The following is a 19189-nucleotide window of genomic DNA, read 5'->3' as shown; positions in this document are numbered from 1 at the left end:
ACTATAATCATATTGGGATCCAGAGAGTGATTATTCTGAGGGTTAACTATAATCATATTGGGATCCAGAGAGTGTGATTATTCTGAGGGTTAACTATAATCATATTGGGATCCAGAGAGTGATTATTCTGAGGGTTAACTATAATCATATTGGGATCCAGAGAGTGATTATTCTGAGGGTTAACTATAATCATATTGGGATCCAGAGAGTGATTATTCTGAGGGTTAACTATAATCATATTGGGATCCAGAGAGTGATTATTCTGAGGGTTAACTATAATCATATTGGGATCCAGAGAGTTTGAAACCACACTGTGATAAAATAGTATTTATTGCTGCATATCGGTAAACTAGGTACAATATAAAAGCTTTGTTAATATGAAAAACTCCAGCAATAGTTATATTTTACATAATAGGAAAACACATCGATAAAGTGGATATATTTGAAGATAGTCACAATATATATTACAGTATTTGTAAAGATAAAGGGTAATAATTTGGACAGTTTGAATAAATGTCTTGCAAGAAGATATTTTCTTATAAAAATACATCTGAAGGCACTGAGACAATATATAGACAAAGTTGAAAGCTGTATACATAATGGTGGGAAGGCTATATTAGGGTTGCTAACTTTCCCAAAATTCCCAGGTTTTCCAGAAATTCCGGTTGGAAGATTCCTAGAATCAGGAGAGAATAGGCCTACACAGGAAATCCAGAATCCACCAAAAAAGAGTTCGGAAAAAACCTGGGAATTTTGAGAAAGTTCCCAGAACTTTGCCACCTTAGGTATTCTACATACTGGTTTCTACAGAGTACTAGTAGTGGTAAGAAGATGAAATGACAACATGAACAGGTCTTAACAGCATCATAACAGGTCTGAACAGGTCTTAACAGGTCTTAACAGCATCATAACAGGTCTGAACAGGTCTTAACAGGTCTTAACAGCATCATAACAGTATTACAAGGAACCAGCTGCCGGTTGTTAGCTGTGTTTGTGAAGTCGATCCGACCGCATGACTGTGATGCGCCATGGCATTTCATCTCCAACAACATCAAGCTGTCCTCTCCTGGCTCTGCTCTGTGCTGTGGATCACAAGATGATGTAGCCCTGCAGACATCAAGCTGTCCTCTCCTGGCTCTGCTCTGTGCTGTGGATCACAAGATGATGTAGCCCTGCAGACATCAAGCTGTCCTCTCTCTGATAACATGATGCCAGTACTGGAGATCAACCTTGTCTGGGAGAAACAGTAGCTGTTGTCTGGCCCTGGTCATGTGTAACTCCACATCTCATTCAGATGTCAGTAGTGACATTTGCTCCCATCATTCTCCTTGATTTATTAGCACAGTTTGTATGTGTGCATGTGATTATTGATTGGATATACAGTGAGGGGGGAAAAAAGTATTTGATCCCCTGCTGATTTTTGTACGTTTACCCACTGACAAAGAAATCATCAGTCTATAATTTTAATGGTAGGTTTATTTGAACAGTGAGAGACAGAATAACAACAACAAAATCCAGAAACACGCATGTCAAAAATGTTATAAATTGATTTGCATTTTAATGAGGGAAATAAGTATTTGACCCCTCTGCAAAACATGACTTAGTACTTGGTGGCAAAACCCTTGTTGGCAATCACAGAGGTCAGACGTTTCTTGTAGTTGGCCACCAGGTTTGCACACATCTCAGGAGGGATTTTGTCCCACTCCTCTTTGCAGATCTTCTCCAAGTCATTAAGGTTTCGAGGTTGACGTTTGGCAACTCAAACCTTCAGCTCCCTCCACAGATTTTCTGTGGGATTAAGGTCTGGAGACTGGTTAGGCCACTCCAGGACCTTAATGTGCTTCTTCCTGAGCCACTCCTTTGTTGCCTTGGCCGTGTGTTTTGGGTCATTGTCATGCTGGAATACCCATCCACGACCCATTTTCAATGCCCTGGCTGAGGGAAGGAGGTTCTCACCCAAGATTTGACGGTACATGGCCCTGTCCATCGTCCCTTTGATGCGGTGAAGTTGTCCTGTCCCCTTAGCAGAAAAAACCCCCCAAAGCATAATGTTTCCACCTCCATGTTTGACGGTGGGGATGGTGTTCTTGGGGTCATAGGCAGCATTCCTCCTCCTCCAAACACGGCGAGTTGAGTTGAAGCCAAAGAGCTCCATTTTGGTCTCATCTGACCACAACACTTTCACCCAGTTCTCCTCTGAATCATTCAGATGTTCATTGGCAAACTTCAGACCGGCCTGTATATGTGCTTTCTTGAGCAGGGGGACCTTGCGGGCGCAGCAGGATTTCAGTCCTTCACGGCGTAGTGTGTTACCAATTGTTTTCTTGGTGACTATGGTCCCAGCTGCCTTGAGATCATTGACAAGATCCTCCCGTGTAGTTCTGGGCTGATTCCTCACCGTTCTTATGATCATTGCAGCTCCACGAGATGAGATATTGCATGGAGCCCCAGGCCGAGGGATATTGACAGTTCTTTTGTGTTTCTTCCATTTGCGAATAATCACACCAACTGTTGTCACCTTCTCACCAAGCTGCTTGGCGATGGTCTTGTAGCCCATTCCAGCCTTGTGTAGGTCTACAATCTTGTCCCTGACATCCTTGGAGAGCTCTTTGGTCTTGGCCATGGTGGAGAGTTTGGAATCTGATTGATTGATTGCTTCTGTGGACAGGTGTCTTCTATAAAGGTAACAAACTGAGATTAGGAGCACTCCCTTTAAGAGTGTGCTCCTAATCTCAGCTCGTTACCTGTATAAAAGACACCTGGGAGCCAGAAATCTTTCTGATTGAGAGGGGGTCAAATACTTATTTCCCTCATTAAAATGAAAATCAATTTATAACATTTTTGACATGCGTTCTTCTGGATTTTTTTGTTGTTATTCTGTCTCTCACTGTTCAAATAAACCTACCATTAAAATTATAGACTGATCATTTCTTTGTCAGTGGGCAAACTTACAAAATCAGCAGGGGATCAAATACTTTTTCCCTCACTGTATACTGAGTGGATAAAACATTAGGAATACCTTCCTAATATTGCGTTGCACCCCACCCCCCACCCCCCCTTTTGCCCTCAGAACAGCCTCAATTCATCGGGGTACGGACTCTACAAGGTGTCGGAAGCATTCCACAGCGATGCTGGCCCATGTTGACTCCAATGCTTCCCACAGTTGTGTCAAGTTGGCTGGGTGTCCTTTGGGTGGTGGACCATTCTTGATACACACGGGAAACTGTTGTGTGAAAAACACAGCAGCGTTGCAGTTCTTGACACAAACCGGTGCGCCTGGCACCTACTACCATACCCCGTTCAAAGGCACTTCAATCTTTTGGCTTGCCCAGTCACCCTTTGAATGGCACACATACACAATCCATGTCTCAATTGCCTCAAGGCTTAAAAATCCTTCCTTAACCTGTCTCCTCCCCTTCATCTACACTGGTTGAAGTGGATTTAACAAGTGACATCAATAAGGGATCATAGCTTTCACCTGGATTCACCTGATCAGTCTCTCATGGAAAGAGCAGATGTTCTTAATGTTTTGTAAACTCAGTGTATGTGTGTGTGTGTTTAGTGATTGTATATGTTTCTGTGGTTGTGCTCGTGGTCAGGACCTGAGTGACTCTAAACCCTGACCCTAACATCTAAACCCTGACCCTAACATCTAAACCCTGACCCTAACACCTAAACCCTGACCCTAACATCTAAACCCTGACCCTAACATCTAAACCCTGACCCTAACACCTAAACCCTGACCCTAACATCTAAACCCTGACCCTATCATCTAAACCCTGACCCTAACATCTAAACCCTGACCCTAACACCTAAACCCTGACCCTAACACCTAAACCCTGACCCTAACACCTAAACCCTGACCCTAACACCTAAACCCTGACCCTAACATCTAAACCCTGACCCTAACACCTAAACCCTGACCCTAACACCTAAACCCTGACCCTAACACCTAAACCCTGACCCTAACACCTAAACCCTGACCCTAACACCTAAACCCTGACCCTAACACCTAAACCCTGACCCTAACATCTAAACCCTGACCCTAACACCTAAACCCTGACCCTAACATCTAAACCCTGACCCTAACATCTAAACCCTGACCCTAACATCTAAACCCTGACCCTAATACCTAAAGCCTGACCCTAACATCTAAACCCTGACCCTAACACCTAAACCCTGACCCTAACATCTAAACCCTGACCCTAACACCTAAACCCTGTCCCCCATGGCTAGTTAAGGCTTCATTAGGAGTTATCACAGCATTCTTCATCAACAATAAGACTGGACTGGATTTATTAATTATATACACAGTCAGGAATTTACTCCTTCAATATAACACTGTCAGCTCTGTCTGTGTTATGGTCCATATCAGTCCATACCGGTCCATACCAGTCCTAACCGGTCCATACTGGTCCAAACCGGTCCATACCGGTCCATACCGGTCCATATCAGTCCATACCGGTCCTAACCGGTCCATATCAGTCCATATCGGTCCTAACCGGTCCATACTGGTCCATACCGGTCCTAACCGGTCCATACTGGTCCATACCAGTCCATACCAGTCCATACCGGTCCTAACCGGTCCCTACTGGTCCATACCGGTCCTAACCGGTCCATACTGGTCCATACTGGTCCATACTGGTCCATACCAGTCCATACCGGTCCTAACCGGTCCATACTGGTCCATACCAGTCCATACCGGTCCATGGTAAAGACTGAGGCCGGTATTCAATCTGATCGCGCTTTGTCGGAGACGCAATATGCAGTAAACGCTGCATATGTCGGCTCAATCGGAAATGACCTTTAAATGTCAAGTGTGCTATAACATGGATCTACTGCTGATCGGATTGAATCCCGGCCTGAGACTTGCTTAGTCCCATGGTAAGGGCTGGGGTTAGGTTGGGTTTAAAGGGAATGGGGCTGGGTAAAGTTAAACATGCTGGGGTTAGGTTGGGTTCAGCTGGACTGGACTGGACTGGACAGGAGGGAAAGGTTAGTGTGTGTTCATGCATGAATGTACCTGTGTGTGCATGAGTGTTTGTTTAGGTGGAGGTGTATTTCTGACTGGAACGAGAGCTGGTTCTGTCGAGTTCGTTGCCATGACAGCTTCCCTTCCAGCGGACACCGCCTCTCTCTGGAATCACATTGCTGCTCCTCGTACACCAGCAGCACAGACACGACTACAGACAGACACAGACACAGACACAGACGAGTTAGATAGACACAGACACAGACAGACACAGACACAGACACATACGAGTTAGATAGAAACTAAGGCTGAGGTATTATCTATTTCATGAAATATAGGTAGAGGTTTTCGTTTTCCGTTTCTGCTTAGAGCAGACAGCTGTATGATAAAATAGCTGTGTCTCTCACCCTCTCTCTCTCTCTCTCTCTTGTTCTCTCTCACGCCCTCTCTCTCTCTCTCTGTTTCTCACCCTCTCTCTCTCTCTATCTCTTGCTCTCTCTCACACTCTCACTCTCTCTCTCTGTTTCTCTCTCTCTCTCTCTCACCCCTTCTCTCTCTCTCCCTGTCTCTCACGCACTCTCACCTTGAAACAGTTTTTGAACTTCTGGCTGACGAAGTAGAGAGCGACAGGGTTGATGCAGGAGTTGAGAGATGCCATGTTGATACCGATGTAATCCATCACCAGCAGGAAACTGCAGGGGTTAGAGGTCAGGGGTCAGGGGTCAGCATCACATCAACAGGAAGTCAGGAACCACAGAACAATGGACCACCGGGCAGGCATGGTGTGGCGTGGTGTGTGTGTGTGTGTGTGTGTGTGTGTGTGTGTGTGTGTGTGTGTGTGTGTGTGTGTGTGTGTGTGTGTGTGTGTGTGCGCTTTCCGTTTGTGTGAATTCCATGTGTGTACCTGAGTAGTTCACAGCGGTTGGGGTCGTTCTGATCATAGATAGTTTTCTTCAGGATGCGGCTGAGGTGGAGCGGAAGCCAACACAGAGCAAAGATCACCACCAGGCAGAACACTGTCTTAGCCACCTCCCGACGCTACACAGACAGATATATAGGGATAGCCTTTTACATATCATGTATATCACATAGGATATCATAGTTCATATAGTTGATGACAGCAGAGATTGCTGAGAGCTTTTTTCATGTGAAGAAGGCTCTCTCTGATTTGAAACAAGCTACTATATGCTGTTATATACTATACACACACACACACACACACACACACCACATGCTGTTACATAGGATCCAATCTCAGAGGCCCCGCCATTACAAAATAAAAACATGATAAAATCCAGTGAAATTTCATGTGAATAATTTATATTTTTTGTTCTTTTACATGAGTCCCCACGTGATTTTTTCCCCCACATGTTTATTTTTCACCACTTCCAGCTATATCTGGTCTCCCATCCAGGGACCAACCAGGACCGACCCTGCTTTAGCAGTGGGATGCAGGGTGCTATGTTGCAGGAATGAATGTGCCAAGACTTACAACAGGAGAAAAGGCAGCCAAAGCAAAGGCCAGAGTAACAGAACTAAAGAAAGGGAAAACTGGCGTTTTATTGAATCATTTTATCATTTTATGAAATCACATAACTTTTTTTTTTGCTCCATTTACATTTAATTTGTTGTCGCATTTCAAAATTATTTATTTTGTTTTGCTTTCAATATTATTCTTTTTGTTTGCTAATAATTTTGTTCTCGACTTCAGAAGTGTTGCTTGATATTATGGCACATTTAATTGCATATAATAACACTATTGCTATATTAAAGGTGTTTAGAGCGGCAATCCTTAATTGAAACATTAACAAAGTGTTTTCCCCACCACAGTTTCAGGAAACAGCTGAGGGTGGGGGCTGAGACAGAGCTATGGATGCAAGGACTGACCCTCCATGACATCGACACTATAACCAGGTTGAACCATGTGTTGAGGTCATGCAGGGGTTGTTTACATTGACTTTGTTTACAAACATTGGAGTAAAACAAGCTTTTATTTTGGGTTCTGATGAGGTACGACAGTTGAACTAAGCTCAATAAGGCATTTATAAGTTATATTCTTCAAGAATCAATGGGTTCATATCAATAAAGTCCAAAAATGAATGTAGCAACTAAGAATTGCAGTAAACTTTCATACTGCAGAACTATGTCGCCATTTGAACGTGATCCATTAACCTGCCCCCAGAAAATTATTCTGTCCACTGTTCCACAAATGTCCTGCAAAACCGTTCCCTTTTAGATGTGGTCACCCTAATTCCACCGGTGGAAACATTGCTACTTATAGACAACACATATCAGAGGACATACAACACATATCAGAGGACATACAACACTTATAGACAACACATATCAGAGGACATACAACACTTATAGACAACACATATCAGAGGACATACAACACATATCAGAGGACATACAACACTTATAGACAACACATATCAGAGGACATACAACACATATCACGGACATACAACACTTATCAGAGGACATACAACACTTATCAGAGGACATACAACACTTATAGACAACACATATCAGAGGACATACAACACATATCACGGACATACAACACTTATAGACAACACATATCACGGACATACAACACTTATAGACAACACATATCAGAGGACATACAACACTTATAGACAACACATATCAGAGGACATACAACACATATCAGAGGACATACAACACATATCACGGACATACAACACTTATAGACAACACATATCACGGACATACAACACTTATAGACAACACATATCAAAGGACATACAACACTTATAGACAACACATATCAGAGGACATACAACACATATCAGAGGACATACAACACATATCACGGACATACAACACTTATCAGAGGACATACAACACTTATCAGAGGACATACAACACTTATAGACAACACATATCAGAGGACATACAACACATATCACGGACATACAACACTTATAGACAACACATATCACGGACATACAACACTTATAGACAACACATATCAGAGGACATACAACACTTATAGACAACACATATCAGAGGACATACAACACATATCAGAGGACATACAACACATATCACGGACATACAACACTTATAGACAACACATATCACGGACATACAACACTTATAGACAACACATATCAGAGGACATACAACACTTATAGACAACACATATCAGAGGACATACAACACATATCAGAGGACATACAACACATATCACGGACATACAACACTTATAGACAACACATATCACGGACATACAACACTTATAGACAACACATATCACGGACATACAACACTTATAGACAACACATATCACAGGACATACAACACTTATAGACCATATATCAGAGGACATACAACACTTATAGACAACACATATCACAGGACATACAACGCATATCAGAGGACATACAACACTTATAGACAACACATATCAGAGGACATACAACACTTATAGACAACACATATCAGAGGACATACAACACATATCAGAGGACATACAACACATATCACGGACATACAACACTTATAGACAACACATATCACGGACATACAACACTTATAGACAACACATATCACGGACATACAACACTTATAGACAACACATATCACAGGACATACAACACTTATAGACCACATATCAGAGGACATACAACACTTATAGACAACACATATCACAGGACATACAACACCTATCAGAGGACATACAACACTTATAGACAACACATATCACAGGACATACAACACTTATAGACCACATATCAGAGGACATACAACACTTATAGACAACACATATCACGGACATACAACACATATCAGAGGATATACAACACTTGACTTATGGACAACACATACACTACATGACCAAAAGTATGTGGACACCTGCTCGTCGAACATCTCATTCCAACATCATGGGCATTAATATGGAGTTCGTCCCCCTTTGCTGCTATAACAGCCTCCACTCTTCTGGGACAGCTTTCCACTAGATGTTGGAACATTGCTGCGAGGACTTGCTTCAATTCAGCCACAAAAGCATTAGTGAGGTCGGGCACTGATGTTGGGCGATTAGGCCTGGCTCGCAGTCTGCGTTTCAACAGCCCCAGACCATTATTCTTCCTCCACCAAACTTTACAGTTGGCACTATGTATTGGGGCAGGTAGCGTTCTCCTGGCATCCGTCAAACCCAGATTCATCCTTCGGACTGCCAGGCATTGCACATGGTGATCTTAGGCTTGTGTGCGGCTGCTCGGCCATGGAAACCCATTTCATGAATCTCCAGACGAACAGTTCTTGTGCTGACGTTGCTTCCAGAGGCAGTTTGGAACTCGGTAGGTAGTGTTGTAACCGAGGACAGACAATTTTTACACGCTTCAGCACTCAGCGGTCCCATTCTGTGTGCTTGTGTGGCCTACCACTTTTGTTTTGTTTTGTTTTGTCATTTAGCAGACGCTCTTATCCAGAGCGACTTACAGGAGCAATTAGGGTTAAGTGCCTTGCTCAAGGGCACATCGACAGATTTTTCACCTAGTCGGCTCGGGGATTAGAACCAGCGACCTTTCGGTTACTGGCACAACGCTCTTAACCACTAAGCTACCTGCCGCCCCACTTCAAATCAAATCAAATTGTATTGGTCACATACACATATTTAGCAGATGTTATTGTGGGTATCGCAAAATGATTGTGTTCCTAGCTCCAACAGTGCAGTAGTATCTAACAACTCACAACAATACACACAAATCTAAAAGTAAAATAATGGAATTAAGAAATATATAAATATTAGGACGAGCAATGTAGGAGTGGCATAGACTAAGATACAGTAAAGCAGTATGTAAACATTATTAAAGTGACTAGTCTTCCCTGCTGAGCCGTTGTTGCTCCTAGACGTTTCCACTTCACAATAACAGCACTTACAGTTGACCGGGGCAGCTCTAGCAGGGCAGAAATTTGACGAACTGACTTGTTGCAAAACGTTGACAGTCACTGAGCTCTTCAGTAAGGCCGTTCTATTGCCAATGTTTCTCTACGGAGATTGCATGACTGTCTGCTCAATTTTATACACCTGTCAGCAACCAGTGTGGCTGAAAAAGCCAAATCCACTAATTTGAAGGTGTGTCCACATACTTTTGTATATTTATCCTTCAAACTGACATATAGATGAATACCGTAGGGGTGGGGTTATGTTTAATAGTCCATCTGTGTTAAGGAATCTGATGCTTGTTGGAATACAGACAGAAGGACAGACACGTTAGACAGACAGACAGCCAAACAGACAGGTTATACAGCCAAACAGCCAGCCAGCCAGCCAGACAGACAGACAGACAGACAGACAGACAGGTTAGACAGACAGACAGACAGACAGACAGGTTAGACAGACAGGTTAGACAGACAGGTTAGACAGACAGGCAGACAGGTTATACAGCCAGACAGAAGGACAGACAGCCAGACAGACCGACCTGTTTCATGTGATCGTTGAGAGCGATCCTCATGCCTTTCTTCCTGCTCAACATCTCCCAGGACATCAGGGTGTAGAAGACCCCGGTGCAGGCCAGAGGAAGAAAGAAATAAAACCCTAGCAACCACCAGTCCTTCACATCCTGGTAGAACTGAGAACACACGTCATGGTTACAACACAGTCACAAGTCTGCAGCTTTCAGCAATCATATATTCGGTTAATGTCATGGTAGAACAGGGTAATATATTGGGGTAATGTCATGGTAGAACAGGGTAATATATTGGGGTAATGTCATGGTAGAACAGGGTAATATATTGGGGTAATGTCATGGTAGAACAGGGTAATATATTGGGGTAATGTCATGGTAGAACAGGGTAATATATTGGGGTAATGTCATGGTAGAACAGGGTAATATATTGGGGTAATGTCATGGTAGAACAGGGTAATATATTGGGGTAATGTCATGGTAGAACAGGGTAATATATTGGGGTAATGTCATGGTAGAACAGGGTAATATATTGGGGTAATGTCATGGTAGAACAGGGTAATATATTGGGGTAATGTCATGGTAGAACAGGGTAATATATTGGGGTAATGTCATGGTAGAACAGGGTAATATATTGGGGTAATGTCATGGTAGAACAGGGTAATATATTGGGGTAATGTCATAGTAGAACAGGGTAATATATTGGGGTAATGTCATGGTAGAACAGAGGGTGGTACAGTGCATTTGGAAAGTATTCACACCCCTTGACTTTTTCCACATTTTGTTACGTTACAGCCTTATTCTAAAATTGATTAAATATTTTTTTTCCTCATCAATCTACACACAATACCCTATAATGACAAAGCGAAATCAGGTTTTTAGATTTTTTTGCAGAAGATAGCCCAAGTCCATGTTATGGCAAGAACAGCTCAAATAAGCAAAGAGAAATGAAAGTCCATCACTACTTTAAGACCTGAAGGTCAGTCAAAACGGAACATTTCAAGAACTTTTAAAGTTTCTTCAAGTGCAGTCACAAAAACCATCAAGCGCTATGATGAAACTGGCTCTCATGAGGACTGCCACAGGAATGGAAGACCCAGAGTTACCTCTGCTGCAGAGGATAAGTTCATGAGAGTTACCAGCCTCAGAAATTGCAGCCCAAATAACTGCTTCACAGAGTTCAAGTCACAGACACATCTCAACATCAACTGTTCAGAGGGGACTGTGTGAATCTGGCCTTCATGGTCGAATTGCTGCAAAGAAACCACTACTAAAGGACACCAATAAGAAGAAGAGACCTGCTTGGGCCAAGAAACACGAGCAATAGACATTAGACCGGTGGAAATATGTCCTTTGGTCTGGAGTCCAAATTGGAGATTTTTGGTTTCAACCACTGTGTCTTTGTGAGACGCAGTGTGGGTGAACGGATGATCTCTGCATGTGTATTTCCCACAGTAAAGCATGGAGGAGGAGGTGTTATGGTGTGGGGGTGCTTTGCTGGTGACACTGTCTGTGATTTATTTAGAATTCAAGGCACACTTGTGGTCCTCTGTAGCTCAGCTGGTAGAGCACGGCGCTTATAACGCCAAGGTAGTGGGTTCGATCCCCGGGACCACCCATACACAAAAAAAATGTATGCACGCATGACTGTAAGTCGCTTTGGATAAAAGCGTCTGCTAAATGGCATATTATATTATATTATTAACCAGCATGGCTACCACAGCATTCTGCAGCGATACGCCATCCCATCTGGTTTGGGCTTAGTGGGACTATCATTTGTTTTTCAACAGGACAATGACCCATCACACCTCCAGGCTGTGTAAGGGCTATTTTACCAAGAAGGAGAGTGATGGAGTGCTACATCAGATGACCTTGCCTCCACAATCTCCCGACCTCAACCCAATTGAGATGGTTTTGGATGAGTCGGATGACAGAGTGAAGGAAAAGCAGCCAAGAAGTGCTAAGCATATGTGGGAACTCTTTCAAGACAGTTGGAAAAGCATTCCAGGTGAAGCTGGTTAAGAGAATGCCAAGAGTGTGCAAAGCTGTCATCAAGGCAAAGGGTGGCTATTTGAAGAATCTCAAATATAAAATATATTTTGATTTGTTTAACACTTTTTTGGTTACTACATGATTCCATATGTGTTATTTCATAGTTGTTATGTCTTCGCTATTATTCTACAATGTATAAAATATTAAAAATAAAAACCCTTGAATGAGTAGGTGTGTCCAAACTTTTGACTGGTACTATAAGTATTCAGACCCTTTGCTATGAGACTCGAAATTAAGCTCAGGTGCACCCTGTTTCCAATTATCATCCTTGAGATGTTTCTACAACTTGATTGGAGTCCACCTGTGGTAAATTCAAATTATTGGACATGATTTGGAAAGGCACACACCTGTCTATATAAGGTCCCACAGTTGACAGTGCATATCAGAGCAAAAACCAAGCCATGAGGCCGAAGGAATTGTCCGTAGAGCTCCGAGACAGGATTGTGTTGAGGCTCAGATCTGGGTAAGGGTACCAAAAAATGTCTGCAGCATTGAAGGTCCCCAAGAACACAGTGGCCTCCATCATTCTTAAATGGAAGAAGTTTGGAACCACCAAGACTCTTCCTAGAGCTGGCCGCCCGGCCAAACTGACCAATCGGGGGAGAAGGGCCTTGGTCAGGGAGATGACCAAGAACCTGATGGTCACTCTGACAGAGCTCCAGACTTCCTTTGTGGAGATGGGAGAACCTTCCAGAAGGACAACCATCTCTCCAGGGGCTGGGAGACTAGTCAGGGTCGAGGAAAAGATGAACGGAGCAAAGTACAGAGAGATCCTTGATGAAAACCTGCTCCAGAGCCCGGACTTGAACCTGATCGAACATCTCTGGAGAGACCTGAAAATAGCTGTGCAGCGACGCTCCCCATCCAACCTGACAGAGCTTAAGAGGATCTGCATAGAAGAATGGGAGAAACTCCCCAAATACAGTTGTGCCAAGCTTTCTAAAAACCTGATTTTGCTTTGTCATTATGGGGTATTGTGTGTAGATTGATGAGAGAAAAATAACAATTTCATCAATTTTAGAATAAGGCTGTAATGTAAGAAAATGTGGAAAAGGTCAAGGGGTCTGAATACTTTCCAAATGCACTGTATATTGGGTTAATGTCATGGTACAACAGGGTGATATATTGAGCCTAGAGGAAAGTCTTTGTCCTCAGGCCTGGAGGGAAGCCAAAGTCATTCCGCTACCCAAGAATAGTAAAGCAGCCTTTACTGGTTCTAACAGCAGACCTATCAGCTTGCTGCCAGCTCTTAGCAAACTGTTGGAAAAAATAGTGTTTGACCAAATACAATGCTATTTCTCTTTAAACAAATTAACAACAGACTTTCAGCATGCTTATAGAGAAGGGCACTCAACATGTACTGCACTGACACAAATGACTGATGATTAGTTAAAATAAATTGATAATAAGAAGATTGTGGGAGCTGTACTGTTAGATTTCAGTGCAGCCTTTGATATTATTGACCATAACCTGTTGTTGAAAAAACGTATGTGTTATGGTTTTTCAACCTCTGCCATATCGTGGATTCAGAGTTATCTATTTAATAGAACTCAAAGAGTTTTCTTTAATGGAAGCTTCTCTAATGTCAAACATGTAAAGTGTGGTGTACCACAGGGCAGCTCTCTAGGCCCTATACTATTTTCTATTTTTACCAATGACCTGCCACTGGCATTGAACAAAGCATGTGTGTCCATGTATGCTGATGACTCAACCATATACGCATCAGCAAACACAGCTAATGAAGTCACTGAAACCCTTAACAAAGAGTTGCAGTCTGTTTTGGAATGGGTGGCCAGTAATAAACTGGTCCTGAACATCTCTAAAACTAAGAGCATTGTATTTGGTACAAATCATTCCATAAGTCCTAGACCTCAGCTGAATCTGGTAATGAATGGTGTGGCTGTTGAACAAGTTGAGGAGACTAAATTACTTGGCATTACCTTAGATTGAAAACTATCATGGTCAAAACATATAGATTCAATGGTTATAAAGATGGGGAGAGGTCTGTCCGTAATAAAGATATGCTCTGCTTTTTTGACACCACACTGCAGGCTCTCGTTTTGTCTAATCTTGATTATTGTCCAGTCGTGTGATCCAGTGCTGCAAGGAAAGACCTAGTTAAGCTGCAGCTGGCCCAGAACAGAGCAACACGTCTTGCTCTTCATTGTAATCAGAGGGCTGATATAAATACTATGCATGCCAGTCTCTCTTGGCTAAGAGTTGAGGAGAGACTGACTGCATCACTTCTTATTTTTATAAGAAACATGAATGTGTTGAAAATCCCAAATTGTTTGCATTGTCAACTTACACACAGCTCTGACACACACATTTACCCCCCTAGACATGCCAGCAGGGGTCTTTTCACAGTCCCCAAATCCAGAACAAATTCAAGAAAGCGTACAGTATTATATAGAGCCATTATTGCATGGAACTCCGTTCCATCTCATATTGCTCAAATGAACAGCAAACCTGGTTTAAACAAACAGATAAAGCAACACCTCACGACACAACACCTCTCCCCTATTTGACCTAGATATTTTGTGTGTATGTATTGATGTGTAGGCTACGTGTGCCATTTTTTAAATGTATGTAGTTCTGTCCTTGAGCTGTTCTTGTCTATTAATGTTCTGTATTAATCCATGTTTCATGTGGACCCCAGGAACAGTAGCTGCTGCATTTTGCAATGGGGATCCTAATGAAATACCAAATACCAAATGTCATGGTAGAATAGAGGGTGGTATATTGGGGTAATGTAATGGTAGAATAGAGGGTGGTATATTGGGGTAATGTCATGGTAGAACAGAGGGTGGTATATTGAAGTAATGTCATGGTAGAATAGAGGGAGGTATATTGGGTTACTGACATGGTAGAACAGAGGGTGGTATATTGGGGTAATGTCATGGTAGAATAGAGGGTGGTATATTGGGGTAATGTCATGGTAGAATAGAGGGTGGTATATTGGGGTAATGTCATGGTAAAACAGAGGGTGGTATATTGGGGTAATGTCATGGTAGAATAGAGGGTGGTATATTGGGTTAATGTCATGGTAGAATAGAGGGTGGTATATTGGGGTAATGTCATGGTAGAATAGAGGGTGGTATATTGGGGTAATGTCATGGTAGAATAGAGGGTGGTATATTGGGGTAATGTCATGGTAAAATAGAGGGTGGTATATTGGGGTAATGTCATGGTAGAATAGAGGGTGGTATATTGGGGTAATGTCATGGTAGAATAGAGGGTGGTATATTGGGGTAATGTCATGGTAGAATAGAGGGTGGTATATTGGGGTAATGTCATGGTAGAATAGAGGGTGGTATATTGGGGTAATGTCATGGTAGAATAGAGGGTGGTATATTGGGGTAATGTCATGGTAGAATAGAGGGTGGTATATTGGGGTAATGTCATGGTAGAATAGAGGGTGGTATATTGGGGTAATGTCATGGTAGAATAGAGGGTGGTATATTGGGTTACTGTCATGGTAGAATAGAGGGTGGTATATTGGGGTAATGTCATGGTAAAATAGAGGGTGGTATATTGGGGTAATGTCATGGTAGAATAGAGGGTGGTATATTGGGGTAATGTCATGGTAGAATAGAGGGTGGTATATTGGGGTAATGTCATTGTCCAACATGTATATATAATGGGGGTCTGTGAAGATACAGCGTGTGATGTGTGTCTACCTTCATAAAGGCATTGTTCTGCTGGGGGTGCAACAGACAGACGCGTAGCTTGCTGCCTCTGTAAGGCATCTCCATCATGTCGAAGGCCACAGCCTCAGGAACAGCCAGCAGGACAGCAACCAGCCAGATGAATGTGACCTGTAGAGCTTTCCAGAGAGGTATCCCTATCCCTTTCACCCTACTCCACGAGGTCACAGCATGGTACCTAGACACACAGACATGTTCTCCACTTAGTATCCGTGTGTGTGTGAATGTGCAATCATCCGTGTGTGTGTGTGTGTGAATGTGCAATCATCCGTGTGTGTGTGTGTGAATGTGCAATCATCCGTGTGTGTGTGTGTGAATGTGCAATCATCCGTGTGTGTGTGTGTGAATGTGCAATCATCCGTGTGTGTGTGTGTGAATGTGCAATCATCCGTGTGTGTGTGTGAATGTGCAATCATCCGTGTGCGTGTTACTGACCTGTCGATGCTCAGGGCACACAGGCTGAGGACAGTGATTCCTACGGAGGCCTTCTGGATGAATGGCATCAACTTACACACATGAACCCCAAACGGCCAGTCTTCTGCTATCAGCTAGAGAGGAGAGGAGAGAGGGAGGAGAGAGAAAGAGAAGAGGAGCAGAGAGCAGATGAGAGGAGGAGAGCCCTGGACTCTGTCTCTATATGAGGGTCAGCCCTGTCCCTGTCTCTATATGAGGGTCAGCCCTGGACTCTGTCTCTATATGAGGGTCAGCCCTGGACTCTGTCTCTATATGAGGGTCAGCCCTGGACTCTGTCTCTATATGAGGGTCAGCCCTGTCCCTGTCTCTATATGAGGGTCAGCCCTGGACTCTGTCTCTATATGAGGGTCAGCCCTGTCCCTGTCTCTATATGAGGGTCAGCCCTGGACTCTGTCTCTATATGAGGGTCAGCCCTGTCCCTGTCTCTATATGAGGGTCAGCCCTGGACTCTGTCTCTATATGAGGGTCAGCGCTGTCCCTGTCTCTATATGAGGGTCAGCCCTGTCCCTGTCTCTATATGAGGGTCAGCCCTGTCCCTGTCTCTATATGAGGGTCAGCCCTGGACTCTGTCTCTATATGAGGGTCAGCCCTGGACTCTGTCTCTATATGAGGGTCAGCCCTGGACTCTGTCTCTATATGAGGGTCAGCCCTGGACTCTGTCTCTATATGAGGGTCAGCCCTGGACTCTGTCTCTATATGAGGGTCAGCCCTGTCCCTGTCTCTATATGAGGGTCAGCCCTGGACTCTGTCTCTATATGAGGGTCAGCCCTGGACTCTGTCTCTATATGAGGGTCAGCCCTGTCCCTGTCTCTATATGAGGGTCAGCCCTGGACTCTGTCTCTATATGAGGGTCAGCCCTGTCCCTGTCTCTATATGAGGGTCAGCCCTGGACTCTGTCTCTATATGAGGGTCAGCCCTGGACTCTGTCTCTATATGAGGGTCAGCCCTGGACTCTGTCTCTATATGAGGGTCAGCCCTGGACTCTGTCTCTATATGAGGGTCAGCCCTGTCCCTGTCTCTATATGAGGGTCAGCCCTGTCCCTGTCTCTATGAGCAGCCCTGTCTCTATATGAGGGTCAGCCCTGTCCCTGTCTCTATATGAGGGTCAGCCCTGGACTCTGTCTCTATATGAGGGTCAGCCCTGTCCCTGTCTCTATATGAGGGTCAGCCCTGTCCCTGTCTCTATATGAGGGTCAGCCCTGGACTCTGTCTCTATATGAGGGTCAGCCCTGGACTCTGTCTCTATATGAGGGTCAGCCCTGTCCCTGTCTCTATATGAGGGTCAGCCCTGGACTCTGTCTCTATATGAGGGTCAGCCCTGGACTCTGTCTCTATATGAGGGTCAGCCCTGGACTCTGTCTCTATATGAGGGTCAGCCCTGGACTCTGTCTCTATATGAGGGTCAGCCCTGGACTCTGTCTCTATATGAGGGTCAGCCCTGGACTCTGTCTCTATATGAGGGTCAGCCCTGTCCCTGTCTCTATATGAGGGTCAGCCCTGGACTCTGTCTCTATATGAGGGTCAGCCCTGTCCCTGTCTCTATATGAGGGTCAGCCCTGTCCCTGTCTCTATATGAGGGTCAGCCCTGTCCCTGTCTCTATATGAGGGTCAGCCCTGTCCCTGTCTCTATATGAGGGTCAGCCCTGTCCCTGTCTCTATATGAGGGTCAGCCCTGGACTCTGTCTCTATATGAGGGTCAGCCCTGTCCCTGTCTCTATATGAGGGTCAGCCCTGTCCCTGTCTCTATATGAGGGTCAGCCCTGTCCCTGTCTCTATATGAGGGTCAGCCCTGGACTCTATATGAGGGTCAGCCCTGTCCCTGTCTCTATATGAGGGTCAGCCCTGGACTCTGTCTCTATATGAGGGTCAGCCCTGTCCCTGTCTCTATATGAGGGTCAGCCCTGGACTCTGTCTCTATATGAGGGTCAGCCCTGTCCCTGTCTCTATATGAGGGTCAGCCCTGTCCCTGTCTCTATATGAGGGTCAGCCCTGTCCCTGTCTCTATATGAGGGTCAGCCCTGGACTCTGTCTCTATATGAGGGTCAGCCCTGTCCCTGTCTCTATATGAGGGTCAGCCCTGGACTCTGTCTCTATATGAGGGTCAGCCCTGTCCCTGTCTCTATATGAGGGTCAGCCCTGGACTCTGTCTCTATATGAGGGTCAGCCCTGTCCCTGTCTCTATATGAGGGTCAGCCCTGGACTCTGTCTCTATATGAGGGTCAGCCCTGTCCCTGTCTCTATATGAGGGTCAGCCCTGTCCCTGTCTCTATATGAGGGTCAGCCCTGGACTCTGTCTCTATATGAGGGTCAGCCCTGTCCCTGTCTCTATATGAGGGTCAGCCCTGTCCCTGTCTCTATATGAGGGTCAGCCCTGGACTCTGTCTCTATATGAGGGTCAGCCCTGTCCCTGTCTCTATATGAGGGTCAGCCCTGGACTCTGTCTCTATATGAGGGTCAGCCCTGGACTCTGTCTCTATATGAGGGTCAGCCCTGGACTCTGTCTCTATATGAGGGTCAGCCCTGGACTCTGTCTCTATATGAGG

At 44.3% G+C, this 19189-nt stretch overlaps 1 protein-coding gene across 3 annotated transcripts in view; it reads right to left on the bottom strand.

Moving 5' to 3' along the window:
• Positions 1-312: 312 nt before the first annotated feature.
• Positions 313-19189, bottom strand: part of LOC121561454 (endothelin receptor type B) — a 36447-nt gene continuing 17570 nt past the window's right edge. Inside the window, exons 3-9 of one of the 3 annotated variants that reach the window (XM_045218419.1) lie at positions 16608-16720; positions 16146-16350; positions 10429-10578; positions 5877-6010; positions 5556-5664; positions 5024-5183; positions 313-1234 (exon numbers count right to left, since the gene is read on the bottom strand). In XM_045218419.1, coding sequence (XP_045074354.1) covers positions 5046-5183; positions 5556-5664; positions 5877-6010; positions 10429-10578; positions 16146-16350; positions 16608-16720 — 849 coding nt within the window. In that variant the 3' untranslated portion in view covers positions 313-1234; positions 5024-5045. Of the gene's footprint in view, positions 1235-3184; positions 3224-5023; positions 5184-5555; positions 5665-5876; positions 6011-10428; positions 10579-16145; positions 16351-16607; positions 16721-19189 lie in introns of those variants that run through there. The other 2 variants (XM_045218420.1, XM_045218421.1) reach the window with 2 other exon arrangements.

This window comes from Coregonus clupeaformis, unplaced genomic scaffold (genome assembly GCF_020615455.1).
Source record: "Coregonus clupeaformis isolate EN_2021a unplaced genomic scaffold, ASM2061545v1 scaf1562, whole genome shotgun sequence".
Lineage (NCBI taxonomy): Eukaryota > Metazoa > Chordata > Actinopteri > Salmoniformes > Salmonidae > Coregonus > Coregonus clupeaformis.
The sequence above is the reverse complement of the archived record's forward strand: the minus strand, read 5'-3'. Positions and strand labels throughout refer to the sequence as shown.